Raw genomic sequence first — 27,735 nt, forward strand, 5'->3', positions numbered from 1 at the left:
TGCAGACCTTCCATGCCTCCCGACTGCAGTTTCCTTCCTGCTGTCCCTGGCAGCTTATACAGACCTCTACATTTCTACAAGCAGGATAGGAACACCCTCCTTTCCCCGGCTCTGACTGGTCTTGGCATCCTCAAGCCTGCTTGTGTGGCCCTCAGCAGAGCAAAGCCAGTGTTGGTGTCCTGGCCAGCATGATTGAGGCATGTTGCTCACTGGAAGGTCTTGGGCCAGTCGCCATGACTCCACTGTAACCTGCTCAGGGTTCCTGTGAGGATGTAGACTGCCTTGCTGAATTCCTTGGAGGCAAGGCTGAGATAAATGTTACCTATTCAATGTGTGTTTGGAGTGATAGAAAGCAAGAGCTTAGATATGTTTTGGGACGCCACTTGACAAGAGAGAGGATACCACAAATTTCCCCCCTGTGGTGTATAAAATGAATATAAAGAAATTAAACTACCAAACTACCGGTAACAATCATCTCCATCCAGGTCAGAAACCATATATGTACAGTACATGTAGGAGAGGATCTGGAAAGGGAGTGTATTTCTTACTATGCTGTTTGCCCATCTGACCGCTTGCAGATGCCTAAGCTCCCAACTATTTTAAGTTTAAAAAGCAAAACAGCAGCCATTTCATGTAGAGTTATTTTTCTCTTTGAGATGAGCAAACTTCTATCAAGTTTTTTCAATTAGTGGCTTGAATATTAATAGGTATGGTCCAGAAGTAATCTGTAGGAGAATGAGGGCAATTAGCTGTTGAAACAAAATACAAATGGCATGCTAACAAGGGGCTAAAACTCCCATTGTAAACATAGTAAAAAAACCTGATGACCCATAGGATTACAGTGGTACCTCGGGTTACATACGCTTCAGGTTACATGCACTTCAGGTTACAGACTCCACTAACCCAGAAATATTACCTCTGGTTAAGAACTTTGCTTCAGGATGAGAACAGAAATTGTGCTCCAGCGGCGCAGTGGTAGCAGGAGGCCCCATTAGCTAAAGTGCTTCAGGTTAAGAACAGTTTCAGGTTAAGAACGGACCACTGGAACGAATTAAGTACTTAACCTGAGGTACCACTGTAGTTGATTTATTAAAAAATCTTATTAGGCCAAAACCTTCTGAAGTCAACGAAAATGTCACAAAATATTGTGCAAGCTTCCAACGTCTCCAAAACGCTTCATCCGGTTAGGCCAGAGGTGAGTCCATGGCTCCCTTGAGCAACTATCCTTCTTTCTCAAGGCACCCCAGGGTGCCACGGCACACTGGTTGAAAACCACTGGGCCGGGCAGTAAGCAAAGCTGGAGGTGCGGAATTTGCTGGTAGGTATAGCCAGATGTGACTGCATCTGGTGAGAATCTTAAGACAGAGAAGAGGAAGCTGACTAACCCAGGATATCATGGCAGAAGTTTCTTTGCACAGGTGCATGCAGACACAGACAAATGGTTCTATATTATTGATAGATTTTTTTTTAATGACGCCACATGTGAACTGAATTTTCTATTTACTTCTCTCTATAGCAGCACCTCCTTAAGAGAGGTGAACAGTGGAGTAACAAACCATATAACATGTGAGTTACAAAACAATATTTTTAATATGGACAACCACTGTGTGCATAGAATCAATATTAGTTACACATTCTTTGTATGTGAAATGTAGAAAAAATAGAAATACAGTCAGAATTGCACAGCCTTATGACACACAAGAATTTACGCATTTTTGTGATGTGAAAGTTGAATTACTACATGATCTCCAGCTGGGTAAACCCAAAGTAGTTAGAACTTTGTCCCACTGAAATAAATGGTTCAGGCATTTTAAATCAAGTACTTCATCTAAAATAGGTTGCATGTTGAACTGTCTGAATGGTACTCTGAACACATGTACATCACAATCTATCTTTACTAAAATAAAAGATGGATAGCTATTTTTCATTTGCTACTTTACATGTGGAACAGCAGATTGTATTTAAGTGAGAGAATGAGACTTAAAGTGCTTTATTATAGGTTTGCTTTTATTCCTAAAAAGATGTCACACACAAACATTGGCAAGAGTGACTTTCTGACATGCTTTTCTTTGGCCTTTATCACATTTGCTTCAAAGTAGCACATTTTTTACCCTCTTGGGGAAGATTTTTTTCATCAGCATATTTTGATTTTGTACAGGTTTTGCTCACTAGTGCAAAATGTAGAAACAAAACAGTAGCCGATTTTTTTGTCAAAACTACACATTTCCTTCTTATTTAAAATTCCTTTTTTTTTGCAACAGGCAACAGCTAAAGCAATCATTAATTTAAAGCAAGGCTTGTTATATACTTTTGAAGACCCAGTAGCTACTGAGATATTCCTCTGGGTCATGCAAATGCCATGTTTTCTCTCTCTCCAATTTTCTGTCCCTACCCCTAACACAATGAAGCTAGACAAAGGGTCAACAGCAGGCGCAGATGATAAGCTGTGGCAAGAGTGCAGTTTGTTTTCATTAAGCACATTTCAGTTTGTCTATGGGAGGCTAGAAAAGCAGAGCTTTTTTCTTTAGCTCATTTCTTTTCCAAAGTGCAAGTCGTTCAAATTGTTCAATGCTCATTTCGAAGACTTCCTGGAACTGTTCAGGGGACAAGTGACGCTTGAAGAAGAAAAGAAAGAAAAAGCAGTAAAAAAAATCCTTACTTTTATGCATGTATTGTGCTAGAAATAAAAATGTGAAGTTTTGAATCAAATTCACAACATATTTCGGAAACCATTTGCCCCAAAATCATACATTAAAATGTCAAAGAAAATACTTCTCTATTAAATTTGTATTGCATCTTTCTGCCCGCAGCACTCAGAGCAACCAACAATCAGAATGAAAATACAGTAAGCCATAAAAAGACAAAGCAAGTAAACAGAAGGACAGGTAGATACCAATCAGGATCAGAAAATAAAATAATAAAACACCAAGTGTGGAGGCTCAAAGCCTCTCCATGGCCTCCATTACCCCATGGTATTTGGAAAAGGAAAATACTTAGCAAATGTTCCTGTTCCACATGACTTATGGAGGATATTCTAGACCCCTTAGGAGTAGACCCCTTCCCTTAATCCAGAGGCAGGGACAACTTTGGTTGCTCCAGAAGGGGAGGAACCTCTTTCCCTAACCCAACTAGAAGAGTCCTTCAACTCTGGACCTAGCAATCACTAACTTGCTACTTTCTGTGCCACTCACCTTCCAAATGCCACATCTGCTCAGGAAATCCCAACACATACAATTTAAAAATAAATAAATAAGTAAATGCATTCCTTACCTCCAGCCTAGTTCTGTCTACATCCTTTGGTAGCTTCACTCGAACTCTGTTTGTTACAATAAGTGTTTCATATGGATAGACCTAATGCAAAGAGAAAGTGTGACACTAGAAAGATGCATCCCTTGTGGAAATTTTTAAAAATGCAAATGGAACATATTTGTATCTATATTTGATGTATTTGATTTTAAAAGGACTAAAGGAGAAAAAGGAATATACTGAACCTTGTTAAGAAGGGCTGATTCTCAACATTCTCTAAGTGTTGTCAACAGCAACCCTTACCTTGTATTCTGCAAGAGACAGGGAAAAAAACTGTCAGATTAGAGCAGAACTGGCTGTTGCTTATATACTACATTTTGAGAACTGGTTCAAGTATTATTTCTGTGGGAGATTTTAGCATAGATGCATAGATGCTAGTTAGTATATGAAGGGGTTAAGGACCACAGAGTTCTAGATCCCTAGAGTAGGCTCAATGATGTCACGCCCCTCCTTCTCCTGAGAGCAAAGGCTTGTTTCCTGCTCCTATTTCTCTCCCTCCATCCCTCTCACACTGCAAGCAATGGAGGCAGACACGCCTCAAGTTAGCTCTCTGTCTCAGACATGGGTCAGCGGCTGCTTTTCTACCCAAGAACATTTTCCTGTATTTTAGTGTTGTTGCATAAAGAAAAAGTGTGTGGCTGTGACCTTGGATTAAGCAAGGAAAGCATTTTTAAACTTACTTCAGAGTGTGGTCTATTTCACGGAGGAGGGTAGAAAAGGTTGAATAGCCTATTCCTATGTTTCATTAATCAGCCTAATGATAAGATTTAAACTCTGCTACCACGGCTCTTTATGTACTAGTCCCCTAGTCCCGTCGTTTTTAAAAGCAGGCACTAGCTGTTTTTCCTTTGTTAGCTAACCCACACATGTGGGTCTGCAGAGTATTAAATATATCCTCTTCCCTACACCCATCAACTTCTCCCTGTCGACTGCCATCAAAAAAGTTTACTGTGTGGAGTCAGACCATGTAGAAGCTGCAAGCTCCAAAATAGTGGCCAAGTTACCAGCTGGGGTTCCCCTCACATCCCACATAACCCCAACCCCTGTTTTGAAACAGTTGAATTGGTCAAGACGCTCATGTTGGTGTTTAAGGCCCTGAATGCCATAGGCCCCAAATACCTGAAATATTGCGTCCTTCCCAAGGACCCCTCAGGCGTTAGGATTGGCAGAGGGGGGCCTTTTGGTGATCTGCCACGCTCAGAAGCTTAGGTGGTGGCGGCAGTCCCTAAACTGTGGAACTCCCTCCTCTTCTTTATGCAATACTCATTGAATGCCAAAGACACGTGAGATGTACATTTTCAGGACCCACCTTATTTTTGTGATTACGTTTTAAACTGTTTTTGTGTTTCATTTTAAAATTCTGTTTTAGTTGTTGTAACCTACCCTGGGACCTTAGGGTGAAAGGCAAGTAATAAATTAAGATGATAATGATGATGATATAGCACACCTTATCTTATGCTTCAACAAGTAATATATATTTAGTGCAGGCACTTCATATAATAAAACTAACATATCCTTAATGGCTGTTATGTTGGCATGTTTTGTACAAATGGGAAAGGGTGGGCTTTCCACCTAGAAGAGGGGGTTTGTGTGATGCTCTCATGATGGCCCTAGTGCCAGATCCGGTAGTTTCCAACCTTTTAGACCTGGGACTGGGTTTGAGCTGAAGAAGTAATTTGGAGACCCACTTCCTCATTTTTAGCTTTCATCTGTGTGACCCACGTTGGGTCAGACTTCAATTCAGTAGCAGGTCCCAACCCACCAGCTGAAAACCAGTGAAATCTCAACCATCCCTGAGGTTGTGAAATCACTATAGCTGCATACTCCGCTGACCTCTCTGACCCTTTAGAGACCCATTAAGATTATTCATCGTAAAAGCAATTATGCTGGTAATTTGATGCTAAGTTTGGAACTCCTGCACTGATGCAAATGCATTAAATATGAAATCCATTCTACATTGTGCAAAGCAGCCTGAAGTTTGTTTGTTATTAGTGGTATGCAGAGAGAGTTCTGAGGTTGCCAATTGCTCAGTTCTGGTGAGTGCCTGAAGGTTATGCAGTCTTAGCACAACTCATACGGAGAACAGCGGTTTGGGATCCCTCCCTCCCAAACCCCCCTTCCTTTGAAAGGCAGAAATGGGACAGTTTTGGGGTATACCTCTCTTTCCCCAAGTAGAATCCTGGTCGGTGTCATACTGGGCCATATCTGCAGCCTAGGACAGAAAGAAAAACGGTGTTTTGTAAATTAATTCAATAAATAATAAAGTATAATGCAGAAAAACGCCATCTATAGCATGCACTCTTTAATATAACACTTTACCTGTGATGGGAAAGTGACAAATCAGCTGCAACATGCATATGGATATGGATATGATGAAACTTTTTGAAGTGGTCTATAAATATCTATAACCACCATAAAAACAATAGCAATTTTACTAAAGCCAATTTTTAGTTTGGAATTCTTTAGGCATACGAATTATTGTGTAGCTTTATTACTGAAACTAGGTGTGGTTCAAACCTTGTATTTCAAGGTGCTGTTTTTTCTTGAGGTATCTGACAATGGTTGTGTGAAATATCTCTAGCAATTCTGTCCAAAGGGGCCTCTCATTAATTATTTCACTGAAGTAACAATGCTATCAGGTTGCATCTTATGCACACTTAGCTAAGAGTAAGTCCCACTGAGCTTTTTTGGGCTTAATTCTGAGTAGTCATAAATATGATTTCACTGTTAATCATCTTACTGAAGTAATGCTCCATTATTTACTTTTATTAATGTCAAGCTCACATTTAAGCTAATGCAATTCATTTCACGTTCTCATTTTATTTTTACATTTAGCTTGAAGGAGAGCCTATTCTAATGTTTCCTCATAAGTACAGGCAACCTCTGATTTGCGAGGGGGTTGCGTTCCAGGTCACTGTGTGTGACGGTGGAGCGCACATAAGTTTGCGCTGCCCCGTTATGCTCCCGCCCCCTTTTCCAGTCACGCAGTTAAACATCGAACGGTTGCTGCCTGTAATTCTGCTTATGAATTTTATTGGGGTGATTATTTTCCTTCCTTTAAAGAAACAATGTCAAATTTACATATTATGCATCATGATAAACGCATTCATCAGATTTAAAGTGTCTCTATGTTCTTAAAAGGGATGTGGGTGGTGCTGTGGGTTGAACCACTGAGCCTAGGACTTGCTGATCAGAAGGTTGGCGGTTCGAATCCCCAGGACGGGATGAGCTCCCGTTGCTCGGTCCCTGCTCCTGCCAACCTAGCAATTCGAAAGCACGTCAAAGTGCAAGTAGATAAATAGGTACCACTCTGGCGGGAAGGTAAACGGCGTTTCCGTGCGCTGCTCTGGTTCGCCAGAAGCGGCTTAGTCATGCTGGCCACGTGACCAGTAAAGCGAGATGAGCGCCGCAACCCCAGAGTCGTCTCTTTACCTTTACCTTTATGTTCTTAAAAAAGAAAATAATCAGCCATGGTGGTACCACATCAAATGAGGAGGGCTTTTTAACCCTTTCCCCCAAGTTGAGAGAGAAACAGAGAAAGGAGTAGTGGGAGAATACATCTGTTTGGAGATAGCCTTAAAGAGGAACAGAAGTCTATGGAGCTGGTAGCCAAATATATTTACCCACAGAAAAAAAATCAGAACATACAGAAGTAAAAATCACATTTCCCACCTGAGGACAGCTCTTAAAGTTGTGATCAAGCCACCTGACAGCTGGCCCTTTCTGCAAAAGCAGATCCAGGGCCTCTCCAGACACATGTCTTATTGCAGGTATTTGCAACAACAAACATTTTCAATGCAGATTTGTACTGATTTCCCCTCCCGATACATAAATGTTCTTCAGTACTCTTGCAACTTTGAACTGTGCTGTCCTCCTTTGACTCCTCCCCATAGCTGTCAACTTTTCCCTTTTCTTGCGAGGAATCCTATTCGGAATAAGGGAATTTCCCTTAAAAAAGGGAAACGTTGACAGCTATGCTCCTCCCAGGCCACTGTTTATGTTCCCTCCATGTTCCCACCACCGCCTTTTCCAGCAGTGGACCCTCACCCTGCTCACACAACCAAAGCCACTGGAACTGGAAAAAAGATCAGGCCTGCAGGAATTTTGTCTCCTTCCCCACACTTTTTATTTAAGCGCAGAATGTTTGCACTGTGCCACCGTGCCAGCACTATACTCTCACTCTTAACAGGCTCTGATTGCTGTGCTCAGTTTCACAAAAATGTCATCATCACGAAGCGTGCGTGTGAGTGGCTGCACTGAATAACTGATTTCAATTTGGCACATTGCCGTGGTGGCAAAGTGCATCAAAGGTGACAGTAGAAAAACAACAACAGGAATATTTCTAGTGTGGAACTTTTGAGGCATTGCTACTTTTGGCATGTGACCATCTTAAAAGTTTTAGAGTCACAAATGAACTTGAATGCTAGAGCACATTTGAGCACTGCCGGGAACACAAAGAATCCTGAATACACAATTTAAAAAAGAAGCCTAGAGCCCCTGCCCCTCATCAACTGTCAGTTGGCCCAACCCACGCCTTCAAGGGGCAAGATGAAATTCAGCAAAAGGCTGAATCTGCCCTCATGCCATAGATTACTCACTCCTTATGCCAGATCAGGCTAACAAATAGCCTGACCTGGCGCAAGCACAGGGAGCTAAATGGTTCATCAGCCTAATCACATATGACATTGTATTTGCACTTAAGACATTTTTATGTCTACCTACATGGTGTAACCCATTCTTTCCATAGTCAGGAAGAGAAGCAGATTTGGAATATGGAAATCCTACGAAAGAGACAGAAGAGATATCTTTTTAAAATGCATTGTCTGATATATGCATAGCTCAATAAGCAAGAGGTTGCCTCAATAATTTTAAGTTGTAGTGTAGAAAATAGACAGGTCTCGTCAAATGTATCAAAATGGAGGCAGAATCTGCCACATCCACTCTTGAGTTTCTGTGTATAAATGCAGCTGCTTTTATGTTATACATTATTTTATAGGACAACAAGCTAACATATTTCATGAAGGATGAGCAGATATAAGGATTATATCCATTAGACTTCTTCCAGTCTGAAATTGAGGGCTGAATTTCCATAAAATGTCTGTATTATACTAAAAAATGAGGGCAGGAGCAGGGATAAAAGAAAATCGTCAGTCCCTGCAGAGTGCCTCAACTTCTACAGAACATTTTGGGGTCATGTGGTATTTTCCAGATACTCCCTTTGATGTTCTAGGTTAGGCACATTTAGAAGTATAGAAAAACCTTTCCATTTGGGTTGGCGATTGATGGCCAGTCAGTTAAACAAAATATATTTTTGATGCACTTTGAAGCTTTCACATGCATTAATTTAATCTAATTCTTGCTTGGAAATTTTGTGGGTGTGTTTATATTGTAATCTGCTTTGGCCTCTGGCAGTGAAATGAGACAGATCCCTCCCTCCACAAGAAAATAAAGAGGTATGAGTGGCTCAGAGAAGCCAAGTGGTACAACTGGTTCAGCTGTGCAGATTTAGAACTGAATGCAATTTCTAAGGCTAAAGGAAACACTGAACAGTATTTCAATACAGAGAAGTGTTCAGAATCAAAAGCAACTCATCGTGGGTGTTAAAGAAAATGTCAAATTTCAGTGGGTATAGATACAATTCCAGATGCAACAGAAAACAGAAAGCAGCCATCAGCGAGCACTGAGGCCTCTTGGTCCAGAAGTACCTAGTGCTAAGACTTTAAGTGCTGAACAGTGTGATTACAGCTAGGATCCTGTGAACATTAAAAAATAATTATTATTGAAGATTTTATTGGTTTACCAAAGTACATGCCTTGTATATTTTTTTCAGGTTTAAGAATCTTTTTTGCATTTGAAGTGAAACATTAGTGTTGTATACAGAATAAAGTTGAGGAAGAAGAAGGGAGGAAGAGGGATAGTAATACTTGGTGTGTATGTGGGGTTTTTATGTCAGCGTCACTTGGGTAGGTTCATTTTCTATTCCTTTATTATATTTCCTAGGTAGTGAGAGAGGTTGCTGGGGGCCCAGGGAATGGTTGGTTTGCATGTGGGGAGGGGGGTTGTTGGGTCAAGTTAGCCATATTAATTTCTATGCTGTTGGTGGGTTCTTGCTGTTGTCTTGTTGGGCTGTGATATCCTGTGCACATTTTAATTCTATATGAATCACTTCTGAATAAACAAGGGTAGAATCAGATTGCCAAATTAGTTTCAGCGGGACTTAACTAATTCTCTCTGGGTTGTACCCAGAATGTTATGATGGCAAGAGCTTCTCTGCAGATCATTTGGGATTTTATGAGAGCTAGATGGCATGCTGCAAAAATATGTAAACACAACATTTATTTATTTAATTAAACACCCAGAAAAATACTTTCATTGGAACTAGAATTTAGTTGCATTTTAGGTAAACACTTTGAACAACTGGACCACAAGACTATATTGGCAAAATAATGCTATTATGGGATTCAAAATGGTTCCTGCTATAGCTCTTGTCACAGGCCTTCTGGAATGGTTCCGGCTTGATTTAAGGGCCCAGTTCTCCAAATTGTTAGGGGCATATTGAATCCTGATTCTGTTTTCTGCAGCATTGGCTACCCTGCCCAGTTTGGTGCCATCTGCAAACTGGATGACCATCCCCTCAATTCCTTCATCCATGTCACTTATAAAGACAGTGAAGAAGAAGAGGCCAGGACAGACCCTGCAGCACCCTGGGTGTCTTCCGCAAGCTTTACCAATAACTCAGAAGGAGCAGTTCATAGTCTTGGGGTGCTTTTGGATCCATCTTTGTCCTTAGAGCCCCTGGTGACTTCTGTGCTTAGAAGTGCCTAGTTTAGGCTGGGAAGACACTGTGGCCAGGATAGCCTTACTACTGTTGCCACATGTGCTAGTAACCTCCCAGATGGACTACTGCAATATGCTCTATGTGGGGCTGCCCCTGAGGTTGGCCCAGGGGTTGCACCTAGTAGAAAATGCAATGGCTTGAATGATCAGTCAGGCAAACTATAGGAGTTATGCCTGCTTTATATATTGGGGTGGGGGTGCAATATGGATAGTACAGATTTACAAATATGTATAACAGGGACAAGTGTTCATTCTATCTTTACTTTCCAGTAAGACACTTTGCAATGAAATATTTTAGGAAATGTTGGCAAATCTTGAAAATGCTATTAGTTAAGTGGCGGGAAGTTTTTGGACACTTGCTTTCACGGATCACTAGTCATTATTCTTCCATATTAAATGGATCCCTCTATCGATAAACGGGCGGTTAAGGGTGTGCAAACACTGCGCCTTCTCTGCCAGTATTAATGCAATATATGGTGGCTGTTCCAGTGCCAACGCATTAGTTTGAGCCTCAATAAAATATACAGCTTTCAGCTGTCTTCTTACAGACCACCCAGGTGCCTTCTAGATATTTTGGACTTCAATCCCCATCAACCTCAGTGATTACACGAGTTGTACTCCAACAATAGCGGGAAGGCACCAGGTTGCAGAGGGGTGCCATACAGACCCTCCTAAGTCTCACGCCCTATGTCTTTGGCTGAATGTTGATGGGAGATCTGAAACCTCCCACAATGTGCTTTCCATTGCACTTTTTGAAGCGACTGTGAATACAGGTGAAACAGCTGAAGTTCAATGCCATCACTTGTAGGTTAAATACAGCTGTTTCTGGTGAAAAACTCCCTGCCCCACTACAGCTGTGTTAATGCAGTAATCTCAGTAACTGTCACCAACCTGCTTCAGTAAAAGGTTAAAGATGATCAGTAACCACTGGTCATATATTTTGGTATCTCATTGCTATTCAACTCCCACCATACAATTTTCTTACGGTTTCACTTCATGGATCTGATGAAGTGGGCTTGAGCAACAAGCAATTATAAATGTGCCAGTCGTTAATGTGCCACATGACTTTTTTGATTGTGTTAATCAGGTCTCCGTCAATTTAATTTACCAGATACGAAGGGGGTGGGAACTTCCAGTACTTACGTAAGTAGGTACTGTTTGCGTTACTGTGCAAACGCTGAAGCTCTCTGTCGGTTCCAGGACTTTGTGGGAGTGACTGAGTATCCAGATCTGGAGAGTTAGTTCTGGCATCCACCTCCCCTTTCAAAGTCAGCCAACTTGATTTTAGCTGAGAAGAACAAATCCCAGCATTAAAATGAGAGGCTTTCCCGAAAATTCATATAGGGAGGAATTGACCGCGTGAAATATGAAAGAAAATCAAGTTTTATCATTATTTTGAAGCCATTTGTATCAGCAAGAAAGTATTTCACCACTGAGATGTTAAGAAGGATGGATTTCCTGTTGCTCCCTTTCCGCTTTCCAATTTCAGTAAGATATCAGGCTATATGAATATGAGCAACCTCCCAAAAGAGGAAGTAAGGAGCAGCAAATCTGACAAGCTGCCTTCATGTCGGGGGGGGGGGGTGTCGCCAGAAGGGTTTAACATGCCTTAAACCAACATCAGCAGCATGCAAGGCCCATTTACACAGCCGACTCTGAATGTTTTTTGCGAAGATAAAATGCTTCCGCCCTCCCAGTCCAAGTGCTCAAAAAACCTGACCAGTCTTACAAGCAGCACTGTCATTCAGTTTTAAAAAAATCAATTATCAGAGGTTTCAGTGATTATTCAATTATTTTGTGCATGCATAAAATCAGGTGATGAAAAATGAATTATTCAGAGCAAGCACTCTTAGTATCATGGCACCCTCCGCACTGTGAGGTCAGGCACCTTTAATATTTGCATGAAATGAAAGATTATGCATTGACCCCCTGTAATTTACCCCAGGCAACTACACTGTTATATGAAGGCTAATAAAGTACCTATGTAGCTAGATCAAAGGTCTAGCCACACCTGTGGCCTAAAAAATCAAGTCCTGAAAATGATGAAGGGCAAGATGCCGGAGATTCTCCTTACTGTGGTGTGGAATCATTTAGTGCCAAAGTGCCCATCTGGGATCTTCTTAAGAATACGGATCAATAAAACAAACTGAAATCTCACTGCAGTGTTTTGCGTAAACTGAGTGTCAATCTGTGTGTGAGATAATGAAGCTGTTGTCTTGATTTCAAGTTGGTGGATGAGTTTCTCACCTTCTGCTCACCCAGGCAAGAGAAAGAGATCCTTGCTCCCTGTCCCTGTCTTCTGGCAAGTGCTGGCGACTCTGAAGAGGGGTGAGGAGCCAACCTTTCACCTCATGTCAGGCTGGGACGTGCACAGAAGTGGCAAAAGAAAATCTCAGCACTTCTGGGTGCTGCCCAGCCCAGCGTGAGGCCGCCTTTACCCTCAGAAGAAGCACAGCATAGCTTGCTCATCTGGTGCTGTGCCAGGGAGAACTCAAAAACAGTAACCATTTGTCTTGAGTCTCCCCCCCCCCCAAAACATATACCAACTTGACTTGATGACATGAATAAATGTGCCTGGTTTGTGAAGTCGGGTGCAACTGCCTGAAGAGCAGAGCAAGGGAGCTTTCAATACCTCTGAGCTTGACTTGCTGCATTGAAGATAATGCCTGGTTCATTTAGGACATTAATTTAATTAACTAGTTTGTTTAATGAAGCAGCCCTACTTATAAGGTATCTGGGTGTGGTGACATTACCACCTAATATCCCTAATACATTTCAAAAGTTTTCCTCAAAGTGTCTTACCAGTTTTTCATTTTCTATGCCTGCCTGCCTACCTATATGAATCTACAGCCCGACACCTTGGCTGACACAAAATGCAAAAGGAAATACTGGGTCAGCCACATTGTTATACTGACACCAGCCAGGATAAAAGGCCACCTTCTGGATCATGATGTGCTGATAGGACAAATGTGTGGATGATCCGCAAGTGGAACAAGTTCCATGTGATCTATACTTCTAGGAGTCTGTTTAATTCTTGAACCAGACACTCAAAAATTTATCTGGACTTGAAAAAAGCTATAGTGCAAAAATGTGGAGAGCTTCACCAAGGGCTTCATTATTATAATTTGTATTTCTTTCCATTGCTAATAGTTTTCATAGCCTAGATTCATTAACACTGGGTGTTATCTTGGGCTGTGGTCAGAAATCTTTGGAACCACTTCAATGGAGCAGTTCTGCTGATTTCAGTTAGACCATTCTGCTGGATGCGATTCTATTGATCACAGATATTTAATTAAATTTCTTGCCACTTCAAAGCAAACGATAAAACAAAAAGATCAGGAGGGTATATTGCTTTTTAAGCACCATTTCAAAAACTGTCCCCATGCAGTAGGAAACTATCATTCTGATGCCTTCAAAATTTACCTTCCTGCTGTCTTGATCACAAGTACTGCTGTCATCATCTGATTTTCTTGACGCTAGACAATATAAAGAATTTCCAGAGTAAAAATAGCATTTTGGTTTGCTTGTTTTTTAAAGTGTATTCTGCAAACAACAACAGCTTATATAAACAAACCTGCAAAAAGAGGGTTATGAAATGCTACATTTGTCAGTAATTATGAAATTAATATGAGGGCCGGTGTACTAGCAAGCATCCAGGCCTTGTGTTATAGAGATGGTGGAGACATCCATGGCTAAATAAACTGAGCTACTTCCCCCCATTGGAAAGAAGCTTGGCTTATTCATGAGTCATAACCAAATTCACCCTTCATAGCACCACATCCCCCAATTCTCTTCCATGTACCCAGTCCCTCCCCAAGCACTTCATCTGTTTCCATTTGCAGCCAAAGCTAGACTTACACTGGGTAACATCTAGAAATAAATGAAGCATGTGTAGCATAAATTAAACGATTGTTTCACTTTTCCCACCAAGTGGCAGGAATCTCAAGGTGGCTTCCCTCTTGATTATTGGAGGCTTGTGGTACCTTTTGGAATAAACCACTATTTAGAAATGTACAGTTTGTGCAGGGTGGGGTGGGGAAGAGGAGAGAAAACAGACAAATCCTACCCATTAAAAACAAAGCAGCTGTTTTTCAGGAGCCAGGATGTAGCTGGAGAATGCAAACCTAAGTGTGGTATCTAATGGCAGTCAAGGTTTGAAATCATGCATTTCCAGCTCTCAGCTGCATATTGTAGGTGTAAATTGCATATATGTGGAAGTAGGGAAATCTCCCAGGAGATGTATGCTTAGACATAGCCTAAATGGAGCACATCAGACTTGCTTAACTTAATGGGACTACTTGTGAATAAATATGAACAGTTGCACATCTCCATGCTAAAAGACACATGAAACATGGTATCTTTTTCTATCATATCTTTCTAGTCATTCTATAGGAAATCTATCGCTATGGCCACAAACTCTATTTTTTGTTAGGTGGATCAGTATTCATAATCTCATCAGAGTTAACCTCATAAATAACACTGTGGAGCACATGGTGAGAAAAGTCTTGCAGTGTTTTATCCCCACAAATACTGTCTGTCTATCGATCAATCAATCAATCAATCAATCACATAAATGTCAGTAAGTTTAAAGTCCTCCCTGAATCAGCATTAGATCTAATGGAATAATTGTCCAGTCCATGTTGCAGCTTTACTGTGGAAGTAATTCCACATTAAACAACACAGACAAGTCTCTTTGTACAACACAATAGCTGAAATGCTTGGAAAATTCAGCCTAGCAGGAAATAATTCCTGGAAACGCCACATGACTGGATCAAATGGTTATTTTTGTGACACCAGGAGCTGGAACTAACCAAAACAAATTGAGAATCTAGCATATGGCTTATCTTAAGCTTTAAATTCAGCACAAAAGAATTAAGCAGAACTCTCATCTCAAGGTGAAATCATTCCTGCCCCACTCTTAATGCAACAGGAGATGAACTCCTATGGACGCCCAGGGCAGATTTTGTAGTAGAGGAAGAAAACAAAAAGCTTTATAGGGCATTTGAAAAGAGAGTTTGTGCCTCTCAACTCCACAGATAGTAAATGTTTTGAAAGACAAAGTACATTCACATGCTAAATTCTAAACTAATTTTCACAATCCTAAAACTTGCCTAATATAAAATAAAAGAAGGAGAGTCTTAGCTACATAAAGCAGACCATCAATACCCAGTCTTTTGGAAGTTTCTCATTCTGGTTTTAAAATGTAGCTGCAATGTTAGTGAAATAATCTTTTTTTGCTGTCCTATTCTCCTGCCCCCAAGTTCTGTTGCAAGGTTTTTAAAGTTGGCACTGCATTTGCTAGCTTTGATTCTTAGAAGATTTGTGCAACTTGTTTTGGGATTTATTCAGAACAAATGACTGTTTCCATGGATCTTTACAGAAAAATGGACTTTGTATTCTTCAACGAGACATATTTTAGGTCTAATGGAGCTAGCTTTTCAGTTCTCTGTTTACATACAAATAACTCCATGTACTCAGTGTTCCTTTTGTGCTTTGAGACAGCCATCTGGCCTGCATATCTGGTCCTGTGAATGAATTTTCTCTCTCTAGTAAATATGGCGGTTAACTCATGTATGTAAATATGAAGCATTATTGCTATTATTTATTAAATTTATATATGACCCTTCATCCCTTGTGAGAAAGGCCAGCCGTCAGGGCTGATGAGACTTGTAGCCAAACAACATCTGGGGACCCAAGGTTGAGAAAGACTACTCTAGAGACAATGGTCAAGGAATAAAACACAATTTTGAGGCAGCTAGAAATTGCTATCAGGTCCATCAGGGCTACAATAAATTATTGGCTTGTGTAGAACTGCTGCAGTGTAGTTGAGGTTTCTCTGAAACATGCTGCTAGTTCCATCTCTGACCTCAAGACTTCAGTTCTGGCTGTTATGTGATTCTGTACCTGTTGTGTTCCCCTCTCCCTGCAATGACACTAAATCCTCTATGGGAAGGAATTAGACAGGAAAAAGTCAGAATAGGAAGATTAAATGTTCCTACCTCAATTGTACTTCCCCAAGTAAATTAGCAGGTCCCACCCCTCGATTTCCACCATGGCTGCTTTGAAGTAACAGGAGGAGATACTGATCATGCCATGTTTACCTGAGCTCTAATTCACCAGCAACATCCTTCTCTGTTGACATGATCTGGGTTGATTCAAAACTGACGGCATGTCATAACCACAACTTTGGAAGACTATGCTCACAATAACTGGAATACTCAAAAGCAGATGCAATGCAATGAAAATGTCTTGAAACATGTCATCTAATCCAGTTTCATAAACATACTGCAATGGACTCTTATCCTTTTATGACAATGCATGATTTAGCCATCTTGAGGGCATCCAGTTCATTCAGCTAACAGTAAAGAACAAATTCCCACAACTGATTAACTGTTTCTTGTGGTAACTGTCACCATTTGATGCATTGGGGGGCTGAACCGCTCTTGTTCTGTGTTACAGAAATGCAGGGTTGGTTTCAGACTTAATAATGCTTAGAGTAAACCCACTGAAATCAAAGGGATCTAAGCTAGTCATTAATTTCAAGGGGTTTACTTGTTGAAGCATGATTAAGCCTGGATCCAAGCCACCAACTCTAAAATAAATAATGTGTCTTCACTTCCCTCATTTTTAAAAGCTTTCTTCATTTTCCAGAGGTTTAGCAAATGCTTTGAATCCACCCTATCTCCTTCCCTATGTCTTTCAGCCACTTGGGATTAATATTTAGATCACACTAACCTCCTTACAGTAATTTATTGTGTGCTATAGCAAAATATATAAACACTTTTATGTCTCCAACAATAAAGCCTTGTTGGCATTCGTCTGTCCTGAGAGACAATGAAGTGCGTCTCTGGGGGTGAAGTCAAAACACTCGATTGATGTGAGCTCCCCAGCATACAAGCCTGAGAAAAGTGTATGGAAGTCCTGGGCTGCCCAGATCACAAGACTCCCCTCTCTGCCTCGCAGGGGGGAAAGGAAAGCAATGTGTTTGGAAACAGGTTGGCTGCAGGAGTTGCCGGAAGGAGGCATACAATGTGCCATCCAACTGTCCTAGGGACTCCACTCAGATTTGTGTAGGGTTTGCTCCTTAGCCTTTTCCCACAAAGCAGCAGAGCTTTTGCAGAGTTTTCCTTTTCCTAGATGGGCTACCTGCTCCATCTGCTCCTCACTTCCTTTTACAGTATGAGCAGAAGCCGCCTTCTTGACTGTTGGACCCCCTCTTGGTCTTGTCTGCTCTATCTGCTAGAGCCTGTCTTCACCTGCAGGGGAACTCCCTAACTCACCAAGGGTTGGAGACCCATCAGCTCCCCCATCTGGTTTAGCTGACCAGTTGAAGCCCTTTCTCAGGGTGCAGCTGCTGTCACATGCTGACAGCTCCTAGGAGCCTCAGGTGAGAGCTGAGTGCAGGGTGGGGACCAAAGGTGGAGCATGACATGTCCCTACACCAGAGGGACTAACCATCCCCGAATGCTCCATAAACCACAGGGCAAATATCATGTAATTAGCTTTCTCTAGTATTTATAGGTTTTCAGATAAATGAACAGAAGCACAGACTTTTATTCTCTTAGCACAATACACCCGCCTTGTATCTCTACGAATCCTGACAGATAGGTCACCAATGTGAATCTTCAGAATACCACATTATTAGGTAAGGACAGGCTAAGAAGAAAATGGGGAGGAAGCAAACAGTGAGTGACCTCACTGGGATGTGTGGCTTATATGCAAGATTTATCTGTGTCACACAAGGCAAAAATCTAGCATGCGGAAAAGGTGGTGAATAATGCAGAATTCAACAACTGATTAATGCATTTTGATGTTTGCCTCATAACTACAATGAACTTGCATTTTGGTAGAGAGACTAAATATTCACTGGAGCTCCACCAATATTTTTCTACTTTAGTTAGAAATGCTGCTGACATCTCTGTCTTTACAAATCTGATGGTTCCAAGCCACTAATCCATTGAAAGATAATACATTGTTATCTTTTGCACTATATGTCTCTTCATATGTACCTGAGACATGCTCCCCCTTCCTGTGCATGATTGATTTTGGAATAATCTGATGTGCATCTTTCCTGGTCAAAGTTACCAGTTAGCTCCACAAGACCCGTTACAGCTTCACGAGATCCACAAAAACAGCGGGTTGTCCTGAGGCACAGGAACAACAAAAACATCCTTTCATCACCTTCCTATTAGGGGCTCCAGGGCTTGGAGAAGGACTTGACCTGACTGAGAGGCCTGCCTGAGGAAGTTATCCAAAACCCCGTGTGACACCATCTCTTTCTACGCATGGCTGGGACCAGTGGCGTGGCATTTGTCTCTGAATTGGCCATATAATGAACCCAGCTTCCAGCAGTGATCAGGATACTTAAGTTGGAGGCTATGGTCTCACCGGCTATGCCAGGTTCCTAAGTGGCGATCAAAGGCAGCATCGGTTCCCTCATGGTGCTTTCATGGGCCAGAGGATCCGAGTGCCTCCCACGCTACGAACCAACCAACCCCAAGAGCACAGGAAATGCACCAGGAAGAAAGCACAAGGAGCATAGGGGAAGTGCCCATCTTCAGACCAGAGGCCTGGCCTAGTTCTCCACAGGGCAGCAAAGCCTAGAAGAGGCAGGCTGGAGGAGAGATGCTTAAGAGGCCTCCATTCACTTTCAACCCCGGCCAGAGCAAGTTGCTTGCTAGCACCTCTCCATAATGCTTCCATAATGCTGCCTTGTCACGATTTCAGCTCACAGCCTTACCTCTAACAACTGACTTCCAGGACCCAGAGCTGGAGAACAACATCACCCTGTTTCAGATGCAAAGGCAGGGGGAGTGGTGAGCAGCATGGCAGCCAGCTCTGCCTTTGGCCTAGGCTCATTTGTCCCAGTATCTGAAACAAACCTATATATGTACCTTCCCTGCCAGCACACATTCATTTCTTTGAGCATTAGCATCTGCAAAAGAGCTACTGAAGTGGATCTGACCTGGCCTGACCCTGACACTTTCCTTGTCACCTTGTTTCAGCCTCTCGACGGTTTTGTCAACAGCAGCATTTGTTGACAGTCATTTCCCCAATTCTTTTCACTTCCTCATGCGTGCCACATGATTTATTTATTTTTTTACACTTTAATCCCCATTAAGATCATAGAATCATAGAATCATAGAGTTGGAAGAGACCACAAGGGCCATCGAGTCCAACCCCCTGCCAAGCAGGAAACACCATCAGAGCACTCCTGACATATGGTTGTCAAGCCTCTGCTTAAAGACCTCCAAAGAAGGAGACTCCACTACACTCCTTGGCAGCAAATTCCACTGTCGAACAGCTCTTACTGTCAGGAAGATGTTTGAAGATGTTTCCAGGCAAACCCTAAACTGCATTCTGTAGCGGAAAATTGCTAAGAATTGGCAGCAGAAACAGGATACCTCATACAGGAATTAAAAGGCAATTTACGGTGCCATGACTGTAAAATATTTTACAGCAGGCACTGTTAAGAGAAAAGAGGGAAATATAAGCCAACGATCCAGGTGAATCCCACTAACAATGTACTGTACTGTTTTGCAAAAAGCACAAACAAACAAACAAAACCACCCTTGGAGGCATAGGACACAATAGTGATGGATCTTTGGGAGACCAGCACCAGTGTCCAAGATTGCCCAGTAACAAAGAAATAAGATCCCGTCTGCCTGGACAAACATTCATGCAACCGGAATAGTGATAGGAACAAATGAGCAGAGAGCGGTGGCACACACTCAGAGGTAAACATGCATAAGGAGGGAAAAGGACCTGGCTAGACCACACGGCAGCAGAGAAAAGCAGACTGTACCATGCTGTCTGTAGATAGGGGGTTTCCTATAGATGTTATCTTTTATTCCAGTGTCTGAGAAGAAGGAAAGAAAAAGAAGAAGACCCAGACAGTAAGCAAGCGGTTGAAATATGCTTCCTCTTTATCAAATACCTCCACCACCACCCCAGATATCGAGTAATGCATTGCTTAATTTTGAGCATATAAATAAATGAGACATTAGCATTGGCTTGGTTCCTAACTTGTTGCTGTGTTCATGGAAGGAGATTTGCACGCCTCTAAGGACTCCCTGTGTATACAGATTTCCTGACCATGGAGCAAAAAGTTAGGAATCAACTCAGCAACATATTTATTTATACGTGCGACCTTTCTGCAGTGTACTTAAGATGGCTGAGCAATGAATGCTCAATTCTTTCATATTTCTTTTTATGATAAAATGCATTTTTAAAAAATGTGGCTGAAATGTTCCCATATTCCTAATGCGGCTAAAGGCTTGTTCAGCTCTTAAAACTCAAATGTAAAACCAAGATGTGAACAGACTCACCCCCAACGTCATACAGACCGTGCATACAACATGAATATCTGCAGGGAGGTATCACACGAAAGCTTCTGTCTGGATTGTTCAGACTTCCAGATTGTATGGAAAGTATACACAATGCAATGTAAATATCTGGGAGACATGTCATCTGATATACTTTTGTTACTCATTTCTTTAAGAGAATTTAAAAGATTTAGCTATCTTTATGGTATCCAGTTCAGCCAGCCAGAATTAACATATACGGTAAATTACCAGCTCTGATCAATTTTTCCCAAACTTTTTTTTGCAGTAGCTTTAAGTCCTTTAAAAAAAAGTTTGCCAGAGTCCTAAGTGACTCAGGGTTCCAGATGCCTCCCAGCTGATGTTCATGCTATATGTGAGGATGTGAGAGGGAGAAGCTACTCTTGTGCGTATATCATGAGACGGATTAGTCAACGCAGCTCCCTCTCTGCTCATGTGATGGTTTTACACACAAGTATAAGGCCTGAATAGGGCTTGGGGCCAAACTAGATGCGTTGCATGAGATCTGATTGTTTTCTGTGTTTAAAAGTTGCCATGTCAGGCCCAGTTTGAAGTATTAAAGGCCAAACTAGAAATTATTTGAGTTCTCCCAACCAGAGATCTCCCAAAATTCTTTTCACTTTGTTCTTTGTAGGAAGCAAAGCGAGTGTGACTTAAATCAGGGAAACTGCGTGGTAAGAAAAGGCATCCCAGTGCTGCTGCCCCAATAAAAAGTGGATTCCAGATGCTTGCAAGCAAAGGAAAAGATGGCTTGGATAGCAAAGGAAAAGATTCCAGTTTGGCTCTTAATTTGATGGCCTAGAAAACTGTTGTTAATAGATGGATGTTAAGATTTGTATATTAGGCATAAAATGAAATTAAGTGTAGCATTAAAATATTTTTGGTTTATATAAAAATAAATTTGTTTGTCTATTGTTTATACACGCAAGCATTACAGATGATGGCAATTAAAGATTAAGACAAAGCAATGAATGCCTACCTGGGACATGGAAATGTCTAGGTGCTTGCTGATATAGCGATGATGAAGATTTGCTGTCTGAGCACATGGATAAGCTTGGAGTGCTTCGACCACTTTCACTGCCTCCAAGAGGAAGAGCAAAACAAAAACAAAAAGCATATAAAACAAAAAAATGGCAAGCAAAATAGAGATAAATTCAAGCATAAAAGAAAAGCTTTTTCAAATGACTTCTTAATCCAACATTTTCTTAAAAAAAAAACAACCAACAATGGCTTAGGAAGCCCCAGATTATTTCAAACATCCCAGCAGCTTCTGATTCTGTAAGTATCTGTAACACTGCACTATGGCTCACAATCGTAAAACCTATATAGGAAAGTATTTAAGATTTTGTACTTGTTAACAACTGTGCTATGCAGAAGGGTAGGAAATGGCTTCACTAAAAGTTTAGCCCAACATCATTTGCACCACATACAGATCTTATCATCAGAGTTGCATCCTCTCCCAAAACCTACTGGGGTGGACCATATCAGCCCCCACGAATGTGTGAAGCTGCCTGAGTGACAACTATTCAAACTAGTGGTGGCTCCCTAAACTCTCAAAGAAGGAGGTAGTCTGGGTCAAACATCTTGGAAGTAAGGGCTTGTCCACACTTTCGTCTGACCTGAGTTTTCACTGGATTCTAGATCAGTTTCTTATCCCTGCTCTGAACCCACCGCCCACTTGATCCAGTTAAAGATGCAGCATAATTGCTGAGATGAAGAAACTCCTTACTGAGCTGCAGAGCAAATTCACAAAGCATCAATGAAGCATTTACTGAAGCTGGTAGGCAATGCATGCAGGAGGCAAAGCTATCAGTGCTTATTAGAGTAAGAAGGAAGATAAATTAAGAAATAACTGGACAAGTTTAAACCTTCGTGTAAAACCCTGAGAGTACTATAGACTGAATGATTAGCTCCCATTATATTAAGCCTTCATCTTTTTCGATGAGCTTCCAGCTTTTCTCTCTTACCTCTCTTTTTTCTAGCCCCCACCCCTAAATCCTGGCCCCACCCACCTTTAAAAATTTATGTATGACAGGTAGTTTTATAGGGGCTTCCTACTTACCTAGGATTATTTTATATGGATTTCGCTTTCCCTCCTATGTTTTCGCTTTACTTTTTATTTTCAGTTTTAGCCATAGTCACCTTAGATTTGTGACATGTACGCTTCTTAGGTTTGTTACAAATTCCTTCCTGTTTATTATGTAAAAAAGGAATGCATTTTTAAAGTAAATTTTATTAACACCATCTTAACTGAAACAGTTTATTCTCTGCAAAATATTTTGTCTGCATTTTGATATTGCTTTATTCCTGGCACCGGACATGATATTTTTCTCTTTTTAATGGTTCAGATTGAAAGGCCTCTCTTGTGACATTTGTTTTGAATTCTTTGAACCTGAAGTAAACAGACACGTGTGAATATATCAAAAATTGTCTCATTTCCACATATTGTCCCTCCATCTCCTTGCAGTTAATTAACTGCTTTTTCATAGAATAGTACAATATTACAGTTTTGGAAACAATGTAATTAACAGCTACACCCCAACAACTTTATTTACAAAACTGGAATTTTCTTATGTCACAGCTTTTGGGGGAACTGCTTTCAGTATGGGAAATCCAGTTCACAGAAAGTCTCATGACACACAGAGCTACAGGCTAGATTCGCTAAAGCAAATCTTCAGAGTGTGGGAATATAGCTTTGCTGATGTAACTGGTCATAAATTCTACTTTGTCTCCCCTATAATCCCCTCTCGAGCCTCTGATCTCCATACTATTTTACGTGTGTGTTGTATTATCAAGTCATGGATATATAATGCCATATTCCAGGTATTATGATGTAAAATGTATTATTTAGTATGTATACATTCATTTCCTCTTTTCCTTCAAATCATCTTATAACATAAACCAATTATCAGTGGCATTTTTTATGGCATTCTCCATCAAGGAGCTGCTTTCAGTTTCCTTTTTTGAGGGCATTCACAGAGCACTGGCCTCTGTGCGTACTCTCTGTTGGCTCAGAGCCACTGTGACAGTCTTCCACAACCCGGTGCCCTCCAGATGTTTCGGACTGCAATTCCCATCAGCCCCAAGCAGCATGTCCATGTGGGAGGAGGGCAATGGGAGCTGTGGTCCAAAACATCTGGGCACCAAGTTGGCAAAGGCTGCAGTGTAGGTCAGTGAGTTTATAAAGAGATGCACCTCTTTCTAGATATCAAGCCTGTCAAATTTATCAAATTTCCGCTTTGGCCAGGGGACCCGCCACTCTTCCAATGAACATGAATTGTATCTATAAGATAGGAAAATCAGCCTTGGGTCAATTTTACTTCTATGGCTGAAGGGCAGAGTAGGGAGGAAGCTTGTAAAATTTGCTTCTGCTTTCTCCATCCTTTGCATAGGGACGAGATTTCATCTCATTTATTTTGGAGTTTAAGTTCTTCCTTATGCCAATTTGATGCCACTTAAAACACAAATGAACATACGGTAATATGCTAATACCTCACTTTTATAAATAAATGGATGCTTTACTAGGAAAAGCGAGAGACAGAGAACCTGCCACCAGTACTGTGCAATGTGCAGCTGCAGCAGAGTGTTGAGCATGCATTAGGAAACTTTCTAAGTTCACACAAACTCCTGAAGCCCTTCTGCGTCTACCCATAGGGAATTCATTGTGTGTCAAGAGTTAGGTATTTCAAGGCAGATGCAGGTGATATACAAAGGGTTTCTTAAAGGGTTCTGCATACCAGTTCACAAGTAAATATATAAATTTAGGTAGCTACTGTGTTCCTTTAATTTTGGAGCAACTGAATAACTAACTAACTAACTAACTAACTAACTAACTAACTAACTCTCCTTAAAATGTAGAGAGTTAAAAGTTCTACATCCACCTCTAAGCAATGTAGGAAGATCTGGCCCCACCTCGTATAAAAAGCCCAGGAGAAAGTAGAGATAAAGTCTTCTATATTAGCTTTCATTCTCTGTTTCTTTATGTCTCTCCTTGCCCTCCCTCCCTAACTCCCTTTTCTGGTTGCTATGGACACTGATAGCTATAAACATCTTAGGATGCTTGAATATGATGTAACTCAGAATGATTGGGATGAGTGAGTTTACTCACTCATTTACTCACATTTACCTTTCCTCCACTCTTTCTAGGCATGGTATGCGATTTAAAGCTCCATGTCCGAGGGTCCCTTTTTTGCTCCAGAGTTTTCCCAGCAAAAAAACACTCTTTAAAGTTCTGTCTGCAGCAAACTCAAATTCAACTTTACAGAGCAGATTTTTGTGGGGAAAGCTCAGGGCAAAAACAAAAAACAAAACCGCTTTGGCATGGAACATTGAAAGGGCAGACCTGCAAGAGCAGAGCAAAAGGTAAGAGGGAATAGGCCTGTAGTTAAGTAGGAGTGCTGCAGGATGTTTAGGATGATAGATGCAAAAGGGCTAGGCTTTATTAGTGTTTATTTCTTTGTGGGGCATATTTTCTGTAATATTTCCATCCAATTCTTTTTTCCCTTCATTTGTTTTATTATTTCTTTACCCACAGTCCTAGCACTGGACATCTGCATTGACCTTCTGGGGATCTATTTGCTTTGTTTTCTATTTCTCTGCTGTTGCTGTGTGGATTGTGCTTCAATAAACTGTTTCAGTTGCAATTTTGTGTGTGTTATCTTTTCTACTGATTTAGCTTTACCCACCAGGACGCAATTTCAAAGGCAGAAATTTTACAGCCAGTAGGGGGTGGTAGCCACTGTCTTATGTGAGAGTGCAGTGCAGGGGCACCTGTGAGGTGGGAACTAAATGTGCCCTTGGGTGGAATGGTCATGTTCATTCACTCTCCCATGAATGTCCCAATCTGGTCACTTTGTTCCCCATGTCCCTCACTTTCAAAGACCTGCCATGGTGATGAATGGGAAGGATGTGGCTCTGGGTAGGAGAATATAGCACCTTCATCCTCTGGTGACTTGTGTCATTTGAAAGTCGGATATTGCCCCACTTTTCCTGTGGCATGTAATGGCATCCATTTACTGCGACCCACAGATCTCAAAGTTGGGCCAGGCCTTAGCTGCACAGCTGCAACTTTGCATCCTGATTCTGTTTCTTGGTGTGATGCTACAATGAGACACTGAAGCATGACCGCATGTGTGCGCATGAACACAAACTTCTTCTCAAATCCCTGGCATGCATAAACCACAGCACTGACTCCCCCTTGTTTCCTATTTGTGTATATGAGATGAAGTATGAATATTCATCACATCAATTATACTACATTCAAATTAGATTCCCACCCCCTCTTCAGCTTAATGTAATGAGCAAGAGGCCAATGAAAGGCCAGACCTGAATAAATGTATTTTGTACTGCCCTTTGGTCTTTCCACAATAGTACCCCCACAGACAAATGAGAGGGAAGGGTGACCCTATTTTTGCATTCCTGGTCCTCACTCAAGCTCACAAGAGGGATTTGCTAAAAACTAAAGGGGGGGGGAGAGCTTTCCTTTGGGTGCTGGAGAAATGCTCCACATTTAAACCTACAATTGTTTTCAGAAACTGTCCTGGGGAATTATATTGATGGGCAGTCCAGAAATACTTTCAACAGCACAAAGCTAGGTGTCTTTATTCCTTTTGCTATCTGGGTGTAATGGTAGTGCTGATTCTCTGCCCATGAACAAGAAACTTCTATATTTCTCTTTGGGTGGAGGTAGCATGCCTTTGCCACCATATCTCGGTCAGCAATTACAGTGGTACCTCGCAAGACGAACGCCTCGCAAGACGGAAAACCCGCTAGACGAAAGGGTTTTCCGTTTTGGAGGCGCTTCGCAAGACGAATTTCCCTATGGGCTTGCTTCGCAAGACGACAGCCCATAGGGAAATCTCCCGGACAGCGGGGAAGCGCGGAAGGATGCCCCGATGCCGGGCGGCGAGGCGGGAAAGTCCGGCATCAGAACGGAAAGCCTCCCCTAGCCGCCCGGCATCGGGGCATCGTCCCGATGCCGGGCGGCGGGGCGGGAAAGTCTCCCCCCGCCGCCCGGCATGGGAACGATGTCCCGATGCCGGGTGGCGGGGCGGGAAAGTCTCCCCCCGCCGCCCGGCATGGGAACGATGTCCCGATGCCGGGTGGCGGGGCGGGAAAGTCTCCCCCCGCCGCCCGGCATGGGAACGATGTCCCGATGCCGGGTGGCGGGGCGGGAAAGTCTCCCCCCGCCGCCCGGCATGGGAACGATGTCCCGATGCCGGGTGGCGGGGCGGGAAAGTCTCCCCCCCGCCCGGCATGGGAACGATGTCCCGATGCCGGGTGGCGGGGCGGGAAAGTCTCCCCCCGCCGCCCGGCATGGGAACGATGTCCCGATGCCGGGTGGCGGGGCGGGAAAGTCTCCCCCCGCCGCCCGGCATGGGAACGATGTCCCGATGCCGGGTGGCGGGGCGGGAAAGTCTCCCCCCGCCGCCCGGCATGGGAACGATGTCCCGATGCCGGGTGGCGGGGCGGGAAAGTCTCCCCCCGCCGCCCGGCATGGGAATGATGTCCCGATGCCGGGTGGCGGGGCGGGAAAGTCTCCCCCCGCCGCCTGGCATGGGAACGATGTCCCGAAGCCGGGCGGCGGGGCCGCGAAGCCTGGGCGCGCTGGCAACTCTCCGCAAGCAGCGGAGCGCTCCCGCTGCTTGCGGAGAGGTCCGAAGCCTGTCCTGGACCTCTTCTGAAGGCAGGCGGGGGGCAAAAGTCTTTGTCCCCCCTGCCTGCCTTCCCAGGGGCTTTTAAATCGCCCCGGACAGCGGAGAAGTCCTCCGCTGTCCCGGGCGATTTTAAAATGCCGCCCGCCAGAAGAGGTCGGGGGAAGGCGGTTTCCATAGGAACGCATTAATTGATTTGCAATGCATTCCTATGGGAAACCGTGCATCGCAAGACGAAAAACTCGCAAGACGAAGAGACTTGTGGAACGAATTAATTTCGTCTTGCGAAGCACCACTGTAGTTGCAAACTAGAGAAAAGCAGCACTATTTGACTAGGTCTTTGTGAAGCTATCTTGGATCATTTCGAGGGAAGATTTTAGGATCTCTTATCTGCAGCATCTCAGAGATGGATCTGATCTTGTACTTGTCAGTCACCTACAACCTAGGTAATTGTGACTGATGGCATTTGTTGGACCCTAAGTCTTTAATTAAAAATTAGAGTAGGACGTGCCTGTCTGAAATCTTCCTGCATCTGCTTTAGTCCATTCCTATACAGCAGGGGTCAGCAAGGTTTATCTTGCCTGGGCCAGATTGGT

At 42.5% G+C, this 27,735-nt stretch overlaps 1 protein-coding gene and 1 long non-coding RNA gene across 14 annotated transcripts in view; both read right to left on the reverse strand.

The window, feature by feature from the left end:
* Window positions 1-1,452: 1,452 nt before the first annotated feature.
* The window catches only part of ABLIM2 (actin binding LIM protein family member 2), a 62,661-nt gene continuing 36,378 nt past the window's right edge, over window positions 1,453-27,735 (reverse strand). For 2 of the 13 annotated variants that reach the window (XR_014516050.1, XR_014516057.1), the window contains 9 exons: window positions 21,466-21,567; window positions 19,949-20,002; window positions 13,567-13,619; window positions 11,287-11,431; window positions 8,029-8,087; window positions 5,464-5,518; window positions 3,492-3,557; window positions 3,271-3,351; window positions 1,453-2,615 (listed from right to left, as the gene is read on the reverse strand). Coding sequence is in view for 1 of the 13 variants with exons in the window: in XM_083460734.1 (XP_083316860.1) it covers window positions 2,502-2,615; window positions 3,271-3,351; window positions 3,550-3,557; window positions 5,464-5,518; window positions 8,029-8,087; window positions 11,287-11,431; window positions 13,567-13,619; window positions 19,949-20,002; window positions 21,466-21,567 (671 nt within the window). In the remaining 12 variants the exon portion in view is untranslated. The remainder of the gene's footprint in view (window positions 2,616-3,270; window positions 3,352-3,491; window positions 3,558-5,463; window positions 5,519-8,028; window positions 8,088-11,286; window positions 11,432-13,566; window positions 13,620-19,948; window positions 20,003-21,465; window positions 21,568-27,735) is intronic. The other 11 variants (XR_014516051.1, XR_014516053.1, XR_014516056.1 and 8 more) reach the window with 6 other exon arrangements.
* Window positions 22,812-27,556, reverse strand: LOC310686748. The gene is made up of 2 exons (XR_014516087.1): window positions 27,449-27,556; window positions 22,812-26,218 (listed from the first exon to the last, which is right to left on the reverse strand). It is a non-coding gene; the product is annotated as an uncharacterized lncRNA (long non-coding RNA).

Source organism: Podarcis liolepis (assembly GCF_965112155.1).
Source record: "Podarcis liolepis genome assembly, chromosome: 9".
Classification (NCBI taxonomy): domain Eukaryota; kingdom Metazoa; phylum Chordata; class Lepidosauria; order Squamata; family Lacertidae; genus Podarcis; species Podarcis liolepis.